Source organism: Marmota marmota, unplaced genomic scaffold, assembly GCF_001458135.2.
Source record: "Marmota marmota marmota unplaced genomic scaffold, marMar, whole genome shotgun sequence".
In the NCBI taxonomy this organism is placed as follows: domain Eukaryota; kingdom Metazoa; phylum Chordata; class Mammalia; order Rodentia; family Sciuridae; genus Marmota; species Marmota marmota.
Window position 1 is genome coordinate 4,104,378 of NW_025999880.1, and position 19,543 is coordinate 4,123,920.

The 19,543-nt window shown below is 36.5% G+C and overlaps 1 protein-coding gene across 3 annotated transcripts in view; it reads right to left on the minus strand.

The window, feature by feature from the left end:
- Nucleotides 1-6,151: 6,151 nt before the first annotated feature.
- Gdpd1 (glycerophosphodiester phosphodiesterase domain containing 1) overlaps nucleotides 6,152-19,543 on the minus strand; it is a 48,560-nt gene continuing 35,168 nt past the window's right edge. Inside the window, exons 7-10 of one of the 3 annotated variants that reach the window (XM_015495398.2) lie at nucleotides 15,354-15,487; nucleotides 10,627-10,686; nucleotides 8,265-8,316; nucleotides 6,152-7,861 (exon numbers count right to left, since the gene is read on the minus strand). In XM_015495398.2, the coding sequence (XP_015350884.1) occupies nucleotides 7,739-7,861; nucleotides 8,265-8,316; nucleotides 10,627-10,686; nucleotides 15,354-15,487 (369 nt within the window). In that variant the 3' untranslated portion in view covers nucleotides 6,152-7,738. The remainder of the gene's footprint in view (nucleotides 7,862-8,264; nucleotides 8,317-10,626; nucleotides 10,687-15,353; nucleotides 15,488-19,543) is intronic. The other 2 variants (XM_048792236.1, XM_048792240.1) reach the window with 2 other exon arrangements.

A 19,543-nucleotide genomic window follows, 5' to 3' on the forward strand; every position in this document is an offset into this window, starting at 1 on the left:
AAGGTGTTGTTTTACATACGACCTTTAAAAAAGCATTCTTAAGGGGCTGGGGTTGTGGTTCGGTGGTAGTGAACTTACCAAGCATGTATGAGGCACTGGGTTCGAGTCTCAGCACTACATATAAATACATTAAATAAAGGTCCATTGGCAACTAAAAAACATTAAGAAAAAAGCATTCTGAATTCTTTGAAAAATTTTTAAAACAAAGTTTTTCAGGCTGGGGTCATGACTCATTTGGTAGAGCGCTTGTCTAGCATGTGTGAAGCACTGGGTTCGATTCTCAGCACCACATATAAGTAAATAAATAAAGGTCAATGAACAACTAAAAAATTTTTTTAAAAGTCCCCCCCCCCCCGCACCTCAGTAATGGGGATTGAACCCAGGGCCTCCTACATACTAAGCAAGTGCTCTACCACTGTACCAAGACCCCAGTCCTTTTAGTTTCATTTTGAGTCAGGAGCTTGCTCTGCCTCAGCCTATGCTGTAATGGGGATTCTAAGTGTGTGCCTAGGGGACAGACAGATGTGAATGGTGGGAAATGAGGTTAAGGGAATAATTCTATAAAATGGGTGCTCTGGGCTGACACTACATGCTTTCTTTTCTAAGAAGCAATTTACCTGCAGCCCTTCCTGGCCCAAGTAGACAGGATATGTCACATTCCTCAGCAAACTACCTGTTAAATTCAGACCCAAGATAATGGGGAGAAGAGGAACCCAAGTTGCCCTGAGGGAGGAGACTTTTGTGATCAGATCCTGAAACTCTGGGAGATAAGAATAGTTCCTCCTAACCATAAACTCTGTAAGAATGAAAGGCTAAGAATCCAATTAGATTTGGTCAGCAGGGACCAAGGTGACCTAGAGTTGCCATGACAATGGGGACGTGAAAAATCTGATGTCACTCTGCTCTCTGTCCAAAATCAAGAGGTGGACCTGGGTGGGATCCCTATAAAACTGGAGTGGAGGAGAGACACATTGTCCCTGTCCCTCTCCTCTCTGAGAGAACCCATTCTCACCCTTGAGAGTGTCCCCTTTCCCTTTTTCCTATTGCTTCAATAAACTCATTTCTGGTACTCTGAGAGATGTCTCAAATCTTTCTGATTTGATTGCAAGAATCAGGGTTTGAAGAGGGGATCTTCTCAGTGCCTCAGTTTCTCAAAAGGCCCCAGCTCCATAATACCACCATCCCCTGAAAGACTTGTTATTATTAATTAACCTATTACAGACTAAAACTCAATCAGAAGCTATGGTTTTCTGTCCCTAAAAACACAAATCAGTTCCTGACCTGTTTAAAGACATAGGGTGAGGGCTGGGGATGTAGCTCAGTGGCATACAACTTGCCTAGCATGAATGAGGCCCTGGGTCTGATCCCCAGCACTGCAGAAGGAAAAAAATTTTAAAAAAAGATCCTAAATTTTGGAAGCTAATAGGTGGGTTAAACTATCCATGTGTTGGCTACCCATGTTTGTGTGGACACAAGGGACACTCTCTGGGGTTCATCTGGACAGCTTTTCTTTCTTCTTGGTATTCGGGATTTAACCCAGGGGCAATTTACCATGGAGCCAATATCTCTGCTTCGCCCTTGGTGGGATACCAGGGATTGAACCCAGAGGTACTTAAACACTGAGCCACATCCCCAGCCCGTTTTTATTTTTTATTGTGAATTAGGGCTCACTAAGTTGCTCAGGGCCTCACTAAATTGCTGAGACTGGCTTTGAACTTGTGACCCTCCTGCTTCAGCCTCCCAAGCTGCTGGAATTACAGGTGTGCACTACCACGTCCAGCACTCAGTCCTGAAGAGATCTTTGCTCACATATTCTGTCTCCAATGGTCTCTCCACTAGCTCTCTGTTTTTATGCTTTGATGAGCCTCCCCATTTAGAACACAATTCGGTTGTTACTGCTGCTCTTTCAAATGCACTGGTTCTCTACTTTCTTTGAATAAATGGCTGAGTGTTACTAGACTCATTGAGCATTGTTCAGCCCTCTCTCTCCCTTTATGATGTGGTATCATTTTCACCAACTAAAGAAGTAAATGAACCAAAGTCACAGAGGCCTCCTTTTAAAGCAAATGCTGTCATCCTTTCTAAGCCCTTGCCTTCTTTGATTTCAGTGTCCCATTTGGGGCACTTCTGATAACCACCTTCATTCTTAAAATTTCTGCTTTCATGGGTTGAGGACATTATACTCCTCTACTTCTATTTATTTATTTATTTATTTAGTTGTAGATGGACATGATACCATTTGTCTGTTTTTTAATGCAGTGCTGAGGATCCAACCCAGTGCCTCACATGTGCTAGGCAAGTACTCTACCACTGAACCAGAACCCCAGTCCCACTACTTCTATTTTTCAGACCACATCTGTTTTCTTTGGGTGCATTCTAAAGCTCGGCTCTCTACTTATTATTTTCCCCATTAAACTCTTCAGAATTCTCTCTCTCTCTCTCTCTCTCTCTCTCTCTCTCTCTCTCTTTCTTCCTGAGGATCAAACTTAGAGCCTTGTGCTTGCTAGGCGAGCACTCTACCACTGAGCTATACTGCCAGCTCCTGATTTCATTTTAAATGCAAAATCTCAAGCCTCAAATTAGTCCTTGGATCTATCCAGCAATCCCACTCTTTCTCCAATAGGCTCACATTCCCACTCCCTAGAAAGTCTATGACAAGCTTTCCCTTTCCTGAAACATATACACCCTTTACTCATTTTCAGTTTTAGCTAAAGACCTCAACTCATCCATTAATGAGAAATCAGAAACTATCAGGTAGAAACTTATCTTTGTACAATGAAAGCTACAAAATCCTGCTTTTATCCCTAAATTGCTCTTCTGTTACAATGAAGAGTCCTTCTTCCGAAAGTCTGTTTCTCCACTTGTGTTCTGTTCCTTTCCCCTTCTTTATTTTTCACTCTTCTTTCTATTCTCGTTAAGCACCAAGCTCTTTCCTGCCTCAGGGCTTTGTTTAAACTTTGCAATATTAAATCCTACAACATGCATGAACCCTAAAGACATTGTGCTAAATGCAATAAACCTTAGTCACAGAAGGCCACTATACTTAGTCCATTTACTTTTCACTTATGTGAGTGTAAAAATAGTCAAACTTATAGAAGGAAAAGAATAGAGTTGCATTGCCAAGGACTAGTAAGAAGGAAAAAAAGGGGAGTTAGTTGCTCATTGGTAGGTATAAGATTTTGGTTATGTAAGATGAGTAAGTTCCAGAGATCTGCTATACAACAATTGTGTAGGATGTTGTACTGTATATTTAAGAAATCTTTTGAGGGCTGGGGGTGTAGCTCAGTGGTAGAGCATTTGTTTAGCATGAGAAGCCCTGAATTTAATTTTCCACTACCACTAAAAAAATAAGAATCTTTTTAGGCCCAGGCAGGGTAGCACCACCTCTATAGTCCCAGTCACTCAGGAGGCTGGATAGGAGGACCACTTGAGTACAGAAGATTAAGGTCAGCCTGGGCAACATAGTGAGACTCTGTCTACAAAACAAAAAACACTATGGACACTGGTGGATATAATTTCAGATTTTTTTTTTTTTTTTTTTTTTTTCGGTTTTGACTGGGGATTAAACCTAGGGACACTTGTACCCCTGAGCCACATCCCCATGTCCTTTTTTCCTGTTGAAACAGGGTCTCCCTAAATTGCTTAAATCCTTGCCGAATTGCTAAGGTTGGCTTCTTCAAACTTGCAATCTGCCTGCCTCAGCCTCCCAAGTCACTGGAACCCAGGGCTTTTCATATACTAAGCATGTACTCTACCACCGAGGGCACCTTCAGCTCTTGCTAAATTACTTTTTAGCAATTAGATCTGTATGGATCTGTTTAGCCTTTGAACAGTTTCTAGACTGTTCTCTGCTATAGGCTTTTATCTTTATTTCAGATTATAGGACTATCCAACTCTCCATTTTGGCAATGCTATACAAATGAGGCAGAAAACCTAAACATCAATAGTGACTTTATGAATGTCATTATACTCCCAGCATTCTGATCTTCTCTGTGACTCTTTGATCTGACTGTTTTAGTTCTGATCTTATTTTAGTGCCTGGTCTCCAACTACTATTTACACTTTCTTTTGGGGACTGAAATGATTGTCCTATTATTGCCTAGCATTTTCATTTCTTATTTTTAATGTTTCAAGTTTGGCCACCTACTTAGGACATGACATTCAGTTCAGAACAAATTCTTCAAGCTGGAATTCGTGACCTTCCTTAAATTGAAACTTATCTATAGCAGATTTTTTTTGTTGTTTTGGGGGGTGTGGGTGGGTAACAAGGATTGACCCCACAGGCCTTATCTACTAGGCCACATCCCCAACCCTTTTTATTTTTTTTAATTTTGAGACAGGGTCTTGCTAAGTTGCTGAGGTTGGCTTTGAACCTGCAATCCTCCTGCCTCAGTCTCCCAAATTGCTGATGTTACATGTGTGCACCACTGTGGCTGGCCAGATTCTCTTTTGACTTTTTTTTTTTTTTTTTTTTCCTGTGGAACTGGGGATTGAACCCATGGCTTTGTACATGCAAGGCAAGCACTCTACCTACTGAGCTATATCCCCAGGCCTGTGTTTTCTTTAATTAATGGATTAGTTCTGGGGACACCATGTTGCACATCTCTAGACAGAACTATTTACACTGCATTCTATGTTAGTGGTTTCCCCTACTGGAACATTACTGTAATTTATGTGTTTTGGAGTTTTGTTTTTGCTTTTGTAGTGCTGGGAATAGAATCCAAGGCCTCTTGCATGTTAGGCAAGTGCACTACCACGAAACTACATCCTAGCCCCTGTTATTTATGTTTTATGCTCTCCTCCCAACTCACTAGAGCCATTTCATCCTCCACAGTGTAACAACTAGATGCCCACCTCTATAGTCACCCACCTGTCCAACTTCTAGACCCAGTCCTGGCCATAAAAGAGGTTTAAGACTCTGTGAGACCCAGTCCAATTTATCCCTGTGCTTATTTCCAGTGTTATCATTCTGTTAAATGAGCTTTCTAAGACCTGGGCCCTAGAATTGGCACCTAGTGCCCTGTTTTGCCCTGGTAACCTGCCTAGGACTCTCATTCTACAGATAGTCTCACCCACACCCTCATGACAATTGCTTGCTTAATTACCTTCCAACTGTGGTTTATTGTTATGCATATGAAATACTATTGGCACACAAGACAAACCTAGAGCTGTCTACCACATCCAGTGCTAGGCTCACATCAAGGGAATCTGATCACATTTTTTTTGACTACTTCTCTAGTCAAAGACTGTCCACTTATATCTCAAAATGAAATGGTATTAGAATATTATACTTTCTTTTTTTTTGTATTAGGGATTAAACCTCTACCATGAAGCCAACACTTGTTATTTTTTATTTTGAGACAAGTTCTCTACAAGTTGCCCAGGCTGGTTTTAAACTTGTGATCCTCTTGCCTCAGCCTTTAGAGTAGCTGTGATTATAGGCATGTGCCACAATGCCAGGATCTGAACCTCTTTTAAAAGGTGATATCCCAACCAAAAAGCATTATTCTGATGTCACTTGGTAATGAATATCAAACCCCTTTCTATAGATATTATATTTTAATTGAGACTTAAAGTTACCTTGATTATAAAATCATCAAACTTTTAAAACATGATTTTTTTTTTTTACTTTTTTAAGTGTACACTTTAGTGGCATCACCTACATTACATTGTCCTGTAACCACTATCAGCAACTGTCCACAGTGAAAAACATGATTTTTAAAAAACATTTCAGTCATTTTAGGTAACTTATCTTCGACTGGTTCACATAAAATATGTGCTAGCTTTATAATATGACCTTCTCTGAATCATAACAAAGCAAATTTGAACAAAAAGAATTTTATTAAAGATGATCAAACCCCTAGCAAATAATTACACATTGTAATAAGTTAAATACATTACAATAAATGAAAATTATAAATTATAATAAATAAAAGTGAAAATGATTGACTTAATAGATTACTTGCCCAAGTTTTTTATAGAATTGCCAAGAAGTAATTTTCTTACAATAAAAGTGTTTCCATTTTTTCTTTTATTTTTCTCTATTCTAGAGAGAAATCTCAGCTGTTTACTCATACCATCTCATTAAATTCTGCAAGAAATCTATAAAGTGTATTTGGAATTATAATTGTAAAAAGAAAATTGAGAACACTTATTTTGTTCTTGGAAAACTTTATTTCAGTTTAAACAACAAAGCAAATGATATTTATGTCATCCAGGAACAGATGAGAGTATGGTCATCCTTTATAGCTACATCGTTGGCAAATTCCAAATGAGAGGCATAATCTAGGTAAAAGACATTTATTACTCCAGATTATATTTATCTTCCAATCTGAGATCATAAAATTAGTTAAAAAGATTAGAGATAGATTACACGAAGTCACATCAGAACAGCTGAGAAAGTGATGTCTAATGTTTGGAAAATTACATTCTCTTTCTACTTCATACTCTAAAGAATGATTTTTTTTTTTCCCCATGCTAGAGATTGAACCCAGGGCCTTGCTTGCACATGCTAGGCAAGTGCTCTACCTCTGAACCACATACCCAGCCCAAGAAGGAATCCTTAAGGATCAGCAACAGATGGTTCATACTGTATGTATTAGAAACAATGATATGTACTTTCATCAGTTTCATATGATTATTAGGATTCAAGATATTATTTAAAATCTAGATATAGGTTCAAACAGTCAAGTCAATGACAGAAAATGAAAATCTTAGATTTCTTTAGAGGAAACATAAAAACATGATTATTTGGATCTTGTTTTAATTTAAAACCAAAAGTATTTTTTAAAATTTTTTGGTAGTTGTAGATGGAGAACATGACTTTATTTTATTTGCTTATTTTTGTATGTGGTGCTGAGGATCAAACCCAGTGCCTCACACATACCAGGCAAGCACTCTGCCACTCAGCCCTAGCCCCAGCCCTAGCCCTAAAAGTCTATTTTTCATGTATAAAAAAAGACATGGTAGCATTGTTACACACCTGAAAAAGATTACAAGTACAATATCCCCATAACAACAGCAACTGAGAAATCTAATTAGTCTACAGATTTTGTTTCTGATAAAGTATTTCTTTGAGCTTGCCTTCTGTTAATGATGCATAACTTGCCAGATAATTATGACATTGACTTTCAAGCTCTTCTTCCACTGTATTTTTCCCTTTTCACTAAGATGTATCTAGAGATAATGAAACAATGCGAAACAGCTCTAATGACCTTCAATAATTTTCTTTTACTAAATTAGTTGATCTTATTCCAGTGAGAGCTAATGACAAGTTTATCCAATAGCCTTTGATTTCAAAATTACTTAGACTAGTAGAATACAGCATCATATACAGACTTTTTTTTTTTTTTAAATTTTGAGAAGGTCTCACTAAATTGCTTAAGGCCTTGCTAAATTGCTGAGGCTGGCCTCAAACTTGTGATTCTCCTGCCTCAGCCTCCCGAGCTGCTGGGATTACAGGAGTGTTCCACCACAATGGTATATACAGACATCTTAATAATCTACTTACATCTCAAAACAAGTTATCTTTCTAAACAATTTATAAATGTAAAATATGCAATATTGTTTGAAATAAATATACAATATATTGTTTCTACATTCTCATACAGGCTTAAAAATGAGGTAATAAAAACTTAACTGATTAAAACTTTTACCATTCTGGAAATATCTTAGGGAAATGACGGTGAAATTTTATTTTCTTAGGTCTTTTTGTGTTTTCTTTGAATACTTCCTTTTTCTATGCTGAAAAATTATGTAAAAAATCCTTGAGCTTTGTTGGATAATCTGTCATCACTCCAGTTGCTCCCAAATCGAAAGCTCTTTTGTACTCTTGTTCTTCATTTAATACCCAAACATACACCTGGAAATCAAAATCACAAGTATGAAAACAAATGTTAAAAGAGAAAAATATTTTTATAACATTTATCTATATAATCTCAACATTCTTAGAACTTCTTAAAGTTGCCATTTTAAGAAATCAGTAAACTTATAAAAAATTCCACTTGCTCATTAAACATGCACTGCCCAACCCCTCTGACTTAGCTATTCTCATCTATACTATATAAAGAGCTATCTAGCTACAGAAACACGAATGCTTTATTACTAACTATAAGGTAGATCTTAATGTCCTCATTTGTGAATCAGCAAGGGAACAACACCAGAATCTGGGTTCAAATTAAGTCAGTTAAAGGCCCCTACCCTTTACACTTGTGGTAAATTGATAAGCTACACTGTTTTCAAAATGCATTGTTCCCGAAACTTACTTGAATGCCTCGGGCAGTGAGGTGGTCAAATAAAGCTTTCCTCATTAATAAACTAGAAAAGAAAGGCAGAACAGATTTAGGTATTTCTTTCTTTTTTCTTTTTGTTTTATTTTAGTACTGGGGATTTAACTCAGGCATGCTTTGCCACTGAACTACATCCCTTTTTATCCTTTGAGACTGGGTCTCCATAAGTTGCTTAGGGTCTTGCTTAATTGCTGGAAGTTGTAATCCTTTTGCCTTGGCTTTCAAAATTGCTGGGATCACAAGCTACCATGCCCTGCTGTATTTCTTAGTCCTAACTACTGACTAGAATTAGTCCTCAGTCCTACCTTGGTCAATTTTGAGATTCGTAATTCTTTATTTAATTGAATCCCCAAACTCCAGCAATACAAGCAAAGGTCTTAAGTAATAGTAGCTCCTGAGGATAAATTCAAATCTTAACTGCTGGATCCCCCTTAACTGTTGGCTGCTGGCTGGTGGACAATGAGAACCTCCCCCAGTACTGCCACCAGAAGATCCATTCTCATGGAAACCTTAATGGAGAAAAAGCTTGCTCACTTTCCCTGCTGGAGCCATAATGAGAGTGAGAGAGCTAGGAGGTGTTAAGGTGCCAGGTTAAAATAAAGCAGGAAATTCATGTCAAGTTCTTTACCATCATACTTCAGTTACATAATAAACTAGTCTTTTGTTAGTTATCTTAGAAATCACATATCCATTAGTTATACTATTCAATACCTATGAAAAAGTTTTTGTTTTTCTTTTTAATTTTAGTTTCAAATAACTAAAAGTGCACTTTTAGACTACAAGTCACTTGAACAAGATATGAACTAATTGTACTGGAAAGTTATATGTATTCTTTCCTTCTTCTTCTTCTTCATTTTTTTTTTTTTTTGTATTGGGGATTGAATGCAGGGGCACTTTACCACTGAGCTACATTTCCAGCCATTTCTACTTTTTATTTTGAGACAGAGTCTCATTAAATTTCTGAGGCTGGCTTGGAACTTGTGATACTCCTACATCAGCCTCCTAAGTTGATGGGAGTACAGAAGTGCGCCATGGCACCCATCTGAAAGTCATACATATTATTTCTATTCAGTTGTATCTATTAGAATGATCTTAAGTAAGAAAAACCTGAAATCATGTGCTTTTAAAAAAAATAACTATTTATTTATTTGTTTTTATGTGGTGCTGAGGATGGAACCCAGTGCCTCACATGTGCTAGGCATGCACTCTACCATTGATGCACAACTCTAGCCCCCTGATGTGCTTTTAACACCAATTAAAAGTGCGCTGGAGCTGGGGTTGTAGCTCAGCGGTAGAGCGCTCGCCTAGCACGTGTGAGGCCCCGGGTTCGATCCTCAGCACCACATAAAAATAAGTAAATAAAATAAAGGCATTGTGTCCAACTACACCTAAAAAATAAATATTAAAAAAAATAAAAGCACGTTCTTGAAAACTAGAAATTAAATCAAGAATAAAGGAAAAAAAAAAACCTGTGGCACAGAAAAAAACATAAAATCAATTTTCCAAAACTTTGAAAGAGGAGCTACATAATAAAAGGTTGTACCATGCATGGTGCTGCATGCCTGAAATCCCAGCAGGTCAGGAGCTTCAGCCTCAGCAGATTAGCAAGACACTTAGCAACTCAGCGAGGCTCTATCTCTAAATAAAATATTTAAAAATGCTGATGGGGGATGGGGGTTTTCAGTGGATAAGCACCCCTAGGTTTAATCCCCGGTAATAAAAAAGAAATAAATAAAAGATTGTGATTTAGGACTATTAACATATTTAATATTCAAGGCTCCATTCTAAAGCAAAACATAAAACAATTACATAATTTTACCTAAAATTAAACTCAATATATTGTAAAAATTAAGGCATTTTTCTTTAAAGTGTGTCTTCACCCTGCAGGAAGGATCTCTCTGTTGCTGAGTCTTGGTACAAATGTTTCTAAAAAATGTGCCAGTAGGCAATATATATTTTTACATATTGTTTTGCACACTTCTTTTCACCATGTTTTTATTTGTGAACTAGTGGAATCAGTGAATAAGTAGAAGGCTATTTACCACAACTCTGCTACTAATTAGCTACATGACCCCAAGTAAATCATTTCACTGGGTGAATGGGGGCTCAGTTTTCCCACAAAGGTGGATGACATTAACTCTCAAAATTCCTCCTGAGGTTTTTGTGTCTAGTAAGTAATTAAGCTACTTCTAAATGATTCACATACATCCACTTGCTTAGGAGGTGCTCACCAAGTCCTTGTTGCAAATTCCATGTGGGAAGCTTGCACTAAATTTTAAATGTGATATTTATTAAACACAGAGCAATAACCTGCATATCAAGAAACTAAAATTCTTACATATCGGAAAGCCAGATGAGAAACTTTTGACTTCTGGACATGGTGTGTGGTTCCTTTAGCCTGAGGAAAGATAAAGTTTGAATTAAAAATTAGAAATACAGGAATAAGCCAAGTTCAAAAATGAAACGAAAAAAAAAAAAAAAAAAAAAGACCATGCATGTCTTACTATGTTCTTAAAAAGAATATTTGTGAAAAGGACAACAATAATAAAAAGCCCAGTCAGTTCTGTTTCCACAGGCCTCAAGCTAACTTTTTGCTATCACTATTTGAAGATAAAAATAAAAATTATATTTCAGAGACCTGGTGCCCTGGATTTATCATGATCCTCTCTTTTAGACAACCTCTTTCTCCTCCTTGGCTATAATTTCCTATGTAGTAGATTTAAACACACAACTAAATTGTGCTATGAATTTAAAAAGATATTTGGGGTAAAAAATGAGTGTATAATGTATATTTTTCTTTCCTTTTCAATATTTGAGGACTTGGACCTGTCCTTTTAAAATTATCTTTCCTACTAAAAGGCTCTACCTGACTTTTTAGCCCCATGCTGAGTTCCTCCTCCCATCTCTTTGAGGCTTGAGCCAAATAACTAACTACCTGTGTCACTAACTTGGGCTGGTATCCAAAGGAAATCTCTGACACTCCTCTCGCCTACCAAGATTTCTCAGAGGCTTTCTAAGTTTATCAGCACAAAGTCATTTTCATTCTTCCCAGAGCTTCGTTTCCTGTTTTCTTTCCGACACCCCTCCTGACTACACTCTTAAATTCTGAGAGTCCACAACTGTTAAATTCCTCTTTTAACTTTCTGTCTGAGTTCAAGTTTTATTAGAAGCTCTCTGAATAAAGTACAAGTTCTTCTTTTCTCTAACTCTGAGATGGAAACTCCTGGTTGAAATTTCAGGAATTCAGGGATACTAATTACCTCATTAAATACAATTATTAGATTATGTAAGTATCCATTGTTCTCCTTCAAACATTGAAACACACACAAATAGTATTCTACCTGTTTTAATCCATAATCACTTTTTAGAGAAAAGACTAATGCTATAGTGTTTGTGCTTCTTATTTGGTATTTCAACAATATTTTTTCCAAAAGAAACACATATAGATAATCTAAAGAGCATAACATTCAGCTCCAGGCAGGAGAAAAGCTATACATGGTTAGTAATCACTTTATTGTATGTGTGTGTGTGTGTGTGTGTGTTGCTGGGAATAGAACCCAGAGCCTCTCACAGGCTTAGAAAGTACTCTAAAAATAAATAAATAAAATATAAAAGAAAGTACTCTAGCACTGAGCTAAACCTCTAATCCCAGGAATCATTCTACTATAGCAAATGAAAATTGTTTCTTTGTAGTTAAGAAGTGTTTTCTGCTGGGTATGGTGGCGCACGCCTGTAATCCCAGAAGGAATTAATCAGGAGGCTGAGACCAGAGGATAGTGAGTTCAAAGCCACCCTCAGCAATGGTGAGTCATTAAGCAACTCAGTGAGAATTTGTCTCTAAGTAAAATACAAAATAGGGCTGGGGATGTGGCTCAGTGGTTGAGTGCCCCAGAGTTCAATCCGGGGTACCCTCCCCCCCCAAAAAAAGTGTTTTCTGTTGTTTTGTCTGAGAAATAGCTACACGGACTTTTTATAAATATAATTGAGGACAGATATAATAAACATCCTCATCACTAAGAAACTCAGCTGGAAAACAGGCAACAAACAGAAGTTAAGCCAGTTACAGTGGTACACACCTGTAATCCTAGCCAACTCAGGAGGCTGAGGCAGGAAGATCGCAAGTTCAAGACTGGTCTCAGCAATTTAGTGAGGCCCTAAGCAACTTAGTGAGACCCTGTCTCAAAATAAAAAATTTTAAAAGGGCTGGGGATGTAGCTCAGTGGTAAAGTACCCTTGGGTTCAATCCCTAGTAAGAAAGAAAGAAAGGGAGGAAGGCATAGAAGGAAAGGTAAACATAAGAGTATTGACCTAATTGTTAATCTTACCTATATTTTCTAATGACTGCTGCACTAATGTTTATTTTATTTTTTAATATTTTTTAGTTGTTGATATACCTTTATTTTATTTATGTATATGCAGTGCTGAGAACCAAACCCAGTGCCTCACACATGCCAGGCAAGTGCACTACCGATGAGCCACACCTCCAGCCCACTAATGTTTATTTTTATTTTTTAAAGTTATTTTGGGTAGAAAAATGTTTTCATGCAGGTAAAATCACATTTAAATGATCTCCCCAGAATCTCCAAATTCCTTTGTCATGGCTTAGTTATTCTTATGAAATCTATAGCTAGAAATCACATTCTGTGGATAAGAATGTGATTAAGAAAAATCATATATAATGTTTTATATATATATCATTATGTATCCATAAAGAAGAATGGAATTATGGCATTTGCTGGTAAATGGATGGAAATGGAGAACATCATGCTAAGTGAAATAAGCCAGTATCAGAAAAATCAAGAGCTGAATGTTTTCTCTCATATGTGGAAGCTAGAACAAAATATATCTCCCTATAAAGATATAGGGATGACCAGCAGAGTGAAGAAGGAGACTAGAGGGAGAAAGGAGGGACAGGATGGGGCTGGGGTTGTGGCTCAGTGGTAGAGCTCTTGCCTAGCATGCATGAGGCACTGTGTTTGATCCCTGGTACTACATAAAAATAAACAAATAAAATAAGGGTATTGTGTTCATCTACAATTAAAATACATATATATATATATATAAAAAGGTACAGGAAAAAGGAAGTAATTTTTTAAGACCATGCTATGTGCATATATAAATATACCACAGGGAATTTCACCTTTACATATAAGTAGAAAGAATAAATTAAAAATACATAAAGATGGGACTGGGGTTGTAGCTCAGTGGTAGAGCACCTGCCTAGCCTGTGTGAGGAATGGGTTCAGTCCTCAGCACCACATACAAATAAATAAATAAAGAGATGAATGAAAGGAAGACTTTTAGAGAAGAGGAAAGAGAATGAGGGAAGTAAGAAGGGGAGAGAAAAGGCAGGGAAAGTGAACTGAAATTGAATCCCATGCATGTATGATTTTGTCGGGATGAACTTAACTACTATGTACAACTATAATGCCCTAATTAAAAAGAAGAAATCACATTCTAAGTATGTAGCATTTTGAGATGAAGAGTTCTTTAATAATAACAACAAATACAATTTAACAACTATTGAGTACTGTTGATTATTTCCCAGGCAACAGCAAACATTTTAAACATTTTCATCTTTTAAATTTGTGACTGGAAAGCAAGACTCTGTACTTAATAGAGAAATTATGTAAACACATAAGTATCTCATACAAACTAAATTAACCTTTTCTTTCTCTTATTTCCAAAGTTTTTTTTTTTTTCCTCTTCACCTTTTTGGTGATGGTAGTAGTGGTTTTTCTTCATAAATGTATTATTCCTGCTGGTGATTTTGGAGTTTAATGGAGATTTAGCTGTATATTACTATCAATGAAGAAGAATAAAATAAAGGGCAATTGTTATTTGATGTCAGAATAAAATAATTATTAAGCTTCTGTACTTAAGCTCATTTCTTTTTGTCTGACTTCTGAGTATACAGGCATGGGAAGTTGTAACCTGAGATTAGTTCAGATAAAGTATAATCCTTTATTATTTAATTTGGAAAATGTGTCTTAAAATTATCTCAAAAAACATTATTAATATGTCAGGGAGGGCTGGGGATGTGGCTCAAACGGTAGCGCGCTCGCCTGGCATGCGTGCGGCCCGCGTTCGATCCTCAGCACCACATACAAACAAAGATGTTGTGTCCGCCGAAAACTAAAAAATAAATATTAAAAAAAATTCTCTCTCTCTGTCAGGGAACAGAACATGGAGATAACTACAGAAATCTGGTGTGTGTGTGTGTGTGTGTGTGTGTGTGTATGTGATGATGGGGATCAAAAATCCAGGGCCTCATGCATGTTATCAAGTGCTCTACCATAGAAATACTCCCCAACCCAGCAAAACCTATTATTTAACAATGATATTTATCCTAGATTGTTTTCTGTTGCTATAACAAAATACCCAAGGTCGGGAAATTTATAAAGAAAAGAGATTATTAGGCTCACAGTTTTAGAATTCCAAGAGCATGACAATGGTATCTGGATGGCTTCTTGTGAGGGCCTCATGGTAACAGAAAAGCAGTAAAGAATATGCAGAAGAAAGGCAAGTATACAAAAGAAGCAAGAAAAAGCCAAGGGCAAGAACTCATTCCCATAAGAAAGGCTTTAATCCTCTTAGTGACTTAGTGACCTAATCACATTCTTACCATCACTCAGTACAGTTACTTTGGGGACCAAGCCCAAAATGAGTTTATTGGGGACAAACCATAACTAAGAGTGGGTGTAACCCAGTGGTGGAGTGTTTGCTTGGCATGTGCAAGGCCCTGGATTCAATTCCTAGCACCAAACAAAAAAAAGCAATACTGATATTAACGAGCTTTATTTTTTTTGCGGGGGATGGTTAACAGGAATTGAACTCAGAGGCACTCGATCACAGAGCTACTTCCCCAACCCTGTTTTGTATTTTATTTAGGGTCTCACTGAGTTGCTTAGTGCCTTGTTTTGCTGAGGCTGTCTTTGAACTCAAAATCCTTCTGCCTTAGCCTCCCAAGCCCTTGGGATTACAGGCTTGCACCACTGCACCCGGCAAGACTTTATCTTAATCCTTCTAGAATTGATAATTGATGAAAAAAGGATAAGCACTTACTTCAGTATGATAGAAGGCATTGGGATTTCAAAAAATTGTTCTCGAATGGGCACAAAAGGTAAGAGGCCAGTGAAGAAAAGGCCAAGAATAAGCAGAACACGTTGTAGACTGAAGAGTATAGGAATATCTGAATTCTAAAAGACAAACAATATTATATATTACTTTACAGTAATTGCTCAAATAAAGAGGATTATTTCATAAGTCTCAAAGTTTACCAAGACTATATCTTGACATCTATTGCAAGCAATCACCAAATTGTGAATATCCATTTACAGATACACCAAATGGCTAGTCTGAAACAAAAGAGTATGAATTTCAATGTGCAAATTTTTGCTTTTGCCTTTAAATATCTACTGGTTTATTTTTATAATTTTTGTACCTGTATGTGTCAGTTGACTATGATGAATAAAAACCCATTTTTTAAACCTTTATTTTGTTTATTTTTATGTGATGCTGAGATTGAACCCAGTGTCTCACGCATGCTTGGCAAGCACTCTACCACCTAGCCATAGCCCCAGCCTAAAAACCCAATTTGGATAGGAAAAAAAAAATAGTAAAGATCTACCTTGGAGTCCCATTGTATAATTAATGTTAGTAAAGTTTCTCTACTCCCTATATTTTTCTTTGTTTTTACAACACCACTCTCTCTGTTGGCCACAGTATTCACAACTAGAAACTAAACATACCAAAATCTAATAGAACAAAATAAAAAGATGTATGAAATAGTAATCTAACTCCCATTTAATATACCTGTTGAGACAGGAGAAAGTATACAGAGATTATATCAATTTGTATATGTCATATTTTAGCTGTGTTATGGATCAAACCTAAAAGTATAAATAGGATTTTGTAAGTTAGGCCAAGAATCTAATCATTATTTTAAGTTTCAATTGAAAAATGTGTTCAGCATTCCAAAACTTTTTGAAACTGCAGGATATGTGTATATGTGCCTGTATATTTCACTTTGGTAAAATACACACAACATAAAATTTAGCATCTTTACCATTTGTAGCTCTACCACTGAGCTACAACTCCAGCCCTATAATATTTTTAAATCATGCAAAAAGAATTGATTTTAAATAATTAAAGTAAATGACCTATTTATTTATTTAACAAAAAATAAGGAAATTTGAGGATTTATTTTGCCTGTGTTCATATGATGCTTTGTAACATTTTTTACTTATTTATATACACATGTTTATCTGTAACACAGTATTCAAGACCCTGAAAAACCTAGAGTTCTGCAAATTTATACATTAAGGATTAGTGAGATTAGGGGAAAAATAGGGTTGGGGCTGGCGCTCAAAACTTATGCAACTTTGGAACCAGAGCACTAAAAGAAGTACTGGGTACTTCTAGAGAGCTATGCAAGGCTGCCTGTGGGGGTGGGAGAAGAGTGGTAGGCTGGCAAATGTTTAACAACAATCATATTCTATATCTTTTTTTTTTTTTTTTTTTTGATACTGGGGATTAAGCCCAAATACTTAACCACTGAGCAACATCCTCAGCCCTTTTTATTTTTATTTATTTATTTTTTTGGGGGGTGCTGGGGATTGAACTCAGGGACACTCAACCACTGAGCCACATGCCCAGCCCTGTTTTTTTTGTATTTTATTAGAGACAGGATCTCATTGAGTTGTTTAGCTCCTTGTTGTTGCTGAGGCTGGCTTTGAACCTTCAATCCCCCTGTATTGCTGGGATTACAGGCATGTGCAACCATGCCCAGCTTGTAAAATTCTTATAAATCATACTTTACAAACTGTAAAAGACATATCACTTATTATACAGAATGTTGTTAACATGAATGACAAATATTATTGAAACATTTTTACTGTGATGTTTGAATATTATGCTGAAAGAGTTTGGGAATTTTCAATATAATAGAAAGCCAGAGGCTTGGGGTCAGGTGGGGGACGTGAATCAAGGGCAAAATTCTATGATTATGGACCAACAGTGATCTTTTTATTGTGAACTATTTACAGACTTACAGGAAGTTGCAAAAAACAGTAGAGTCTCATTTACCCTTTACTCAGCTTCCATAAAAGGTGATATCTAATGTAATCGTAGTATAGTATCAAAACCAAAAATTGACATTGGTACATTACTGTTAATTAGACTACAGACTTTATTCAGTTTTCACCATTTTTTTCTTTTCTTCCCCATTTTTAAAATGTATTCATTTGTGTGTGTGTGTGTGTGTGAGAGAGAGAGAGAGAGAGAGAGAGAGAGAAAGAGAGAGAGAGAGAGAGATTAATTTCTATGCAATTTTAACCCATATATAGATTCTTGTAAGCATCATCACAGGCAAGATACAGAACTGTATCATGACCACACAAGAAGCCCCTTGTGCTATCTCTATATTGGTACCTACTTTCTACCCCATCCTCAGCTGCTGTCCCCTGATTTTTTCTCCATATCTACAGTTTTGAGAATGTTATATAAACAAAATCATATAGCATTTTGAGATTTTTTTAACTAAGCATAATGTCCTTGAGGACCATCCAAGTTGTTGCATGTATCAATAGTTCATTCAGCAACTTTCATTGCTGAATAGTACCCTACTATATGGATGTCCCAGAATTTGTTAGCTATTTATGTACTGAAGGACATTTGTGGTTTTCCCAGGATTTTGTTTAAATGAATAAGGTTATTGTAAACATTCATGTACAGGTTTTTGTGTCCATAAGTTTACATTTTTCTGGGATAAATGCCTAACATGAAATTACTGGTTCATATGGTAATGGATGTTTAGTTATTAAAAAAAAATACTATTCAAGTACTGAAGAGAGTGACTATACTATTTTACAGGCCCCGCTAGCAACCTATGAGAAGTCCAGTTTCTCTTCATCCTTTTTAGCATTTAGTATTATCATTATTTTTAAAAGTATTATTATTTTTAATACCTTGACCTTATTTATTTATTTTTATGTGGTGCTGAGGATTGAACCCAGGGCCTCGAATGCACTAGGCGAGCGCTCTACCGCTGAGCCACAACCCTCAGCCCCTTATCATTGTTTTTTTATTTGAAAAGTTTTATGATGGTGTAAAAAGGTTGGTAGGCAGAGTAATATACAAAAATACCATTAGACAATAATTAGTTATGGAAAAGTCTTACTTTTAACTTCTTAGGCATTTGAAGTCACTCAGCCAAGTTTCCTTTGTACACAAGCTATCTCAGGATCTCACAGAACCTACTGTTCATAAACAGAAAGTATTTGCTTCAATGAGAGTCTCAGCTGTATTTTGAATTATAATGGTGGTGACTGTGGTTATTTTGCCTTTTTTGTAGGAATGACCATCCCAAAAGTTCTTTGTATTTGAGAACTGCTACTTGTCTCATAAGAGTCCTTCTCCTCTTCCCCTGCCACCTCCTTCTTCTTCTTCTCCTCCTCTCTGGCCCTTCCTCCTCTTATAGTGGTAGGGATCGAACCCAGGGCAAAGTGCATGCTAGGCAAGTGCTCTACCCCTGAGCTACACCCCCAGTCCTTTCTATTTTTATTTATTTTTTGTTTATATTTTTATTTGTTTATTTATTTATTTATTTTTAAATTTTGAGACAGGGTCTTGTGAAGTTTCCCAGGTTGGCCTTGAACTTACCATCCTCCTCCCTCAGCCTTCCAAGTTGCTGGGATTACAGGTATGCACCACCATGCCCAGGTCAAATTAGTTTTTATAGTCATTTTTCCTTCAACCAGAAAATTTTCAATAAGTGGATATCCTTGATTTTTATACTACCTGATGATCATGATCTTTCTTGGCTTAATTTAACTAAGTCTATTTGAAGAGTAAGGCAAAAAGAAGTTGGAGGATTAAACACTTTCTTTAATTCAAAATTACACAAAACAATTCCAAAAAAAATTACAAGATGGTAGTCATATATTTTCTTATAATGTACATAATAAAATGTGATCAACCATTACTATCAGCATGTGAGAATAATTCTATGAACCAGTCTAATTAATTACATTGAACTTAAATTGCAAGGTCCAAATCTATTATCTCTGTTAGTAAACTTCTGGCTAGTTGTCTCCATTCAGTACCATCTGTCTTTCTCTGCAGGCTATGAAAAAAAGATAGTTTTTAAAAATTATTAGTGTAGGGCTGGGGATTTAGCTCAGTGGTAGAGTGCTTGCCTAGCATGAGTAAGGCACTGGGTTCAATCCTCAGCACAGCATAAAAAAAAAAAAAAA